The following is a 5,000-nucleotide window of genomic DNA, read 5'->3' on the forward strand; positions in this document are numbered from 1 at the left end:
ACACGGTGATTGACAGGTCTCTACCAGAGACGTATATGGCGTCTCTATGTCACTCCTCCTCAGTCCAGATATGGTCACTTCCTGTTCACTGGTTGCAAAAAAAACGGACTCTTCTCCCGTCTCCCTCGTCAGTTAACGCTCATCAGATGCATGATGGGAACTCACATGGTCTTCTGTAAACGTCTCTTTTGGTTCATGTGTATATAGCCGAGTGAAGTTTAATGATTGTATCGAGTTTCCGCAGTTGAAGGGCTTTTATTTTGGTGAATGGTGTCAGTTTTATCATAAAATTCAAAATCCGACAACAAAAATATCTCGTCAGATTCGTGACGTTGTTGACTTATCAGATAGTTTCTGATTTAATTCATCATTTTGTCAATTTCAGACTCAACGTTTAGTCGATTGGCTGAAAATGATTCTGATCATTTATCGTTTTAGTTTTAGTCACATTCTGTTTCCAGCGGTTCCAGTGAGATAATTTACTACTTTTATCTGTTTATGACTGTAAAGTGAACATTCTGGGGGTTTTGGATTGTTGAAAGATGAATTGATAATTTAAATATTGTTTAGTTAAGACCTCATTTTATTTAATTTTATAGGCAAAGTTGAAATATTCATATTTTAAACAACAACAACCTGTGACCTGTTGGTGTCTGTACTAAAACTAAAGTATAAATATTTTAAATGATAATGTTACGTTCACAACTCACCACGCTGCTGTCAATCATCATCATCATCATCATCATCATCATCGGGTCGCTTTCTTTAATTTATTTTCACAGTTTGATGTTCACCTGTAGAGGAAACGTAAGATTTTAGCTGGAGAAATAAAAATGTGTGCGCACAGTTTAGATAAATGACACACACACACACACACACACACACACACACACACACACACAGTGATACATCAGCTGACATGTGTTTTGTCTGAGGCAGGATGTTCAGCAGGATGTGAAGCTTAACTTTAACTTTATTTACTCTGAACAAAGATTATTTTAAGAAACCGGTTGTCCGTCGGTGGGATCTGCTACGTGAGGACTCCATTACCCAGAAGTCCTGTCACCTGATTTCCTTAAACTGAACTCACACGTGTTTCTACAACCTGCAGGAACATTATTCAAAAAGTGTTTTTATTTATAAATCTTAAAAAATCTGCAATAAACAACCTTTTGAAGACTGTCTTGGTTTATTTTTATTTGGTGTTGATGTTAATTTCGGCTCTTTTCTTCTTCTGTGGTGGATTTTCTGTCTGTATGAACTGTTTAAAAACAACAGCTGGAGACAAAGTTTGATGTTTCTGCTCGCAGACGTGTGTAAAACTCTTTAATGACATAATTCAAGCACTCAAATTAATTAATGAAACTCTTTAATCAATAACTCTGGAATGAACTTCATGCTCTTGATTTAATAAATTCATGCACTTGAATGACTTAATTCATGCTCTTGATTTGATAAATAACTTGAATTTGAAAATTTGTAGCCTCGAATGACTTAATACGAGCTCTTGTATGTCACAATTCAAGCTCTCGAATTTATGAATTTTGCTCCCAAATGACTTCATTCGCAGTCTTTAATTATTAATTTGTGCTCTCGAAATGAATAAATCATGACCTCTAAAGACTTAATACTTGCTTTCAAAATACTAATAATTTCAAATGATGTAATTATATACTCTCAAATAGCTTCACCGTGCTCTCAAGTCTCCACTTCAGTCAGAAATCTGCGTCTCTGTTGAGCGGGACAACAGGGAGTGCTGGTGGTGCATTCACTGACCTGTCAGCTGCTCGGGAAATCTTCCAGAAGGAGGCAGACGGTTAACCAGCAGGTGGCAGCACAGAGCCACAGAGACAACAGCAGACTGAGGAGAAGCAACACAAAGGGCTTAGTTCTGGTCTGTTGTACCGTTTAAAAGAACTGATCATGTGGTAATCCTACCCGAGCATTGAAAGTTTAAGTAGGAAATGTAAAGAAAAATACATGAAAAGGTTTAGTGCTCCTTCAAAATAAAGGTTACAGGGAAAGTCCCCAACAAAAACACCACCGATTCATTTCAGTTTCACATCAACATGCACAAAAAAAAAGTCTCGGTTATGAATTCCCAAGTTAAGGACGACAAGTCCTACAAGTTAAGAACAAGTCCCGAGTTGAGACCAACAAGTCGCACAATTTAAGACCAACAAGTTCTACAAGTCAAGACCAACAAGTCCCACAAGTCAAGACCAACAAGTGTCTGAGTAAAATCCCTAGTCAAAACCAATGACACCCAAGTCAAGTCTCAAGTGAAGACCAATAAGTTGCAAATGAAAACTAGCAAACCCTGATTGAAGACAACAAGTCTAAAGAGAAGACCAACAAGTGCCCGAGTCAAGTCCCCAGTCCTGAGTCAACGCCCATAATTTAAGAGTAATACGCTCCAAGTCAAGTTCCCAGTTAACCCTAAAAAGTCCCAAGTCAAGTCCCAAGTTAAGACGAGTCACAAGTCAAGTTTAAGACTTGACCAAAAAGTCCAAAGTCAAGTAACAAAGGAATCCAAACAAGTCCTGAGAGAACTCCTGCGTCAGACTTAACGATCCTAATTTCAATCATGAATCACTAGAAGTTACAATTTAAGTCTGAAGTCTGACTCCAAACCTCTGGTATAAACACATTTTTGGTCAAATATAAAAACGTCTCAGATCTTTATGTTACTGCAGTCGCGTTGGTTTGTTTTTTATAATTATTTATTTTTCTACACGTGTTGTCAGAAGCTGTGATGTTGTGTAACGTCTTTCTGGTCACATTTCCTGTCGTATTAATTTCCCCTTATATGGTTTCCCTCCTTCATAACTCCTCCCCTCCAACCACGTCCCGTGTCTCTGCTCAGGGGACAAACCGCCATCACCGATTGGTCAGAAGATAAACTGACACACACCTGACATCATTTTGACAAACCGGTGACTTTACAAACTGTTTTGTTTGTCTGTAAGTATCTTTAAGAACTGTTTCACATCCCAGAATGTTGCCCGCACCAAGTCCACCGTTCAGAAGCTCATTCAGAAACCTGTTGTTTCTGTTGTGGTGTGTTCTTCTTGTTCTTCGGCCCTCAAACTCACCAGATTCTCCTCTTATGCAACCAGTGACACGTTGGTTAAAACTCTTTAGAAGTGAAGGAACACAAAAGGAGAAATGAAAGTTGAGTGACTCAACTTCCCTTCAGAGCGAAGGAGACTTCCTGCAGAGCAACAACAGCCTGCAGGTTCCTCAAGAGGAGCTGGACCACCCACACTAACAGGGGGTGGACTAAATAACAGAAACACCCAAAAGGTGTGACACAAAGCTCAACGGGAGGCGCTGGAGACGTTTCAGTGACTTATTCCACCGTTGATAAAAAGCGTTTTTGTCTTATTAGAAATGAAACAGCCGCATTGCATTCTGGAAGAATAACTCAAATGCAACAAAAAATGGAATTTAATTTTAAATTTTAGGGACAATTTTGGTGCATTTTAGTACACACATTAAAAACTATCCACCAGATAGTTGATGTTTAGGTGGATGTCTTTCAACCTGCAGACGTAAAATGTGCTGCAGAGAGATAATCCGTGTTATGTTTGTGAGTTTTTTGTTTACATGTCACGAGGTAATAAGCAACAACTGTTAAAGTTGATGTGATGTTGATCGCAACGAATCATCTGCAGCGAGACAAGAATCTGACTTTCATTCAAATAAAAGCAAATCAACAGAAGTTTGGTGGTGGGAGACAAAATAAAGACATTTAAAACACAACCGTTTAGAAAATAATCTACAATAATGTTAGTTTGACTGTGATGAGATCACGTGATCTGTTTGAAATAACGTCTTTTTAAAATCAGACATTTTTAACAAACCAAAGTGTATTTTAAAATTCTGCTCAAATCAATATGAAAATGACTCTACTTCTCTCTTGATTTATTACCTCAGTAAACATTGTAAACATGAGTTTATGGTCTCAATCTCTAGTTTCAAGTCTTCTTCAATACAGCATGATGTTCATTTAGTACATTATGGTCCATTTAGAGTCACACAGACCATAAAGCAGGGGATGCTTTAGGACGGGGCTACACAGTGATTGACAGGTCGCTACCAGAGACTATACGGCGTCTCTACGTCACTCCTCCTCAGTCCAGATATGGTCACTTCCTGTTCACTGGTTGCAAAAAAAACCAAGATGGCGACGGCCAAACGGCGAACTCGAGGCTTCAAAAACGTCCACAAACCAACGAGAGACGTCACGGCGACTACGTCCTCTTCTGATAAACAGTCTTTACTGGAACCTTTGGTGTGAAAGAGGCTTCACTGGTTATTTACTACGTTGTGTTCATTGTTTACTGCTCGCCAACTTCCTGTATTTTCTGTGGCGGTTTGAACACAAATCAAATGTTGTTAATCAACATGCCGAAGAAGAGAGAAACGATCACGTGACTGAACATGAGCTGCTCTCTCTCTCTCACTATGTGTCTGTAGTGACTCTGCTTCTATATTTAACCTGCAGGCCATCTCTCTGTCTCTCTCAGTCTCCCTCTGTTTCTGTCTCTCACCCTCTCTCTCACCCTCTCTCTCACCCTCTCTCTCTTTCACACGTCCTCGACATAAAGGAGGCAGCCAAGAGACGACGAGCAGGATGGAGGTAAAAACTTCTTCTCATGTTTCTCTGCTGCTGTTTGTTGTTTGTTTCTTCTTACATGTAGAATCACTCTCACTGCACTTAATTACATTTCTGCTCATTTTGTTTTTGTTGTTTTTGTGATATATGATATTAAATAAATTTGCAGGTTATATTTTCTGAGATAAGGCGTGTCGTCAGGTCATTTAGTCTCTGTATTCTAGTTGGATTTGTACATTAATGTAACGTTTTGCAGTTTAATGAATTGCAACAGTTGTGTTTTCTGCAGCGAGAAAAGTACAGATTTGCTTTATTTCATAAAATGTCAAATATTAATATAAATAGTACACAAAAATAAAATAAATCTCCATTTTCACGC

At 38.6% G+C, this 5,000-nt stretch overlaps 1 protein-coding gene and 1 long non-coding RNA gene across 5 annotated transcripts in view; one reads left to right on the forward strand and one right to left on the reverse strand.

Moving 5' to 3' along the window:
- Positions 1-755: 755 nt before the first annotated feature.
- LOC116398104 (uncharacterized) overlaps positions 756-5,000 on the reverse strand; it is an 11,575-nt gene continuing 7,330 nt past the window's right edge. The window contains exons 2-3 of the long non-coding RNA XR_004213735.1: positions 1,777-1,861; positions 756-794 (exon numbers count right to left, since the gene is read on the reverse strand). This is a non-coding gene — a long non-coding RNA (uncharacterized LOC116398104). The remainder of the gene's footprint in view (positions 795-1,776; positions 1,862-5,000) is intronic.
- dub (duboraya) overlaps positions 4,542-5,000 on the forward strand; it is a 12,057-nt gene continuing 11,598 nt past the window's right edge. For all 4 annotated transcript variants that reach the window (XM_031874143.1, XM_031874145.1, XM_031874144.1 and 1 more), the window contains exon 1: positions 4,542-4,645. In XM_031874143.1, the coding sequence (XP_031730003.1) occupies positions 4,640-4,645 (6 nt within the window). In that variant the 5' untranslated portion in view covers positions 4,542-4,639. The remainder of the gene's footprint in view (positions 4,646-5,000) is intronic.

Source organism: Anarrhichthys ocellatus, unplaced genomic scaffold, assembly GCF_004355925.1.
Source record: "Anarrhichthys ocellatus isolate YVR2014 unplaced genomic scaffold, GSC_Weel_1.0 scaffold78, whole genome shotgun sequence".
Lineage (NCBI taxonomy): Eukaryota > Metazoa > Chordata > Actinopteri > Perciformes > Anarhichadidae > Anarrhichthys > Anarrhichthys ocellatus.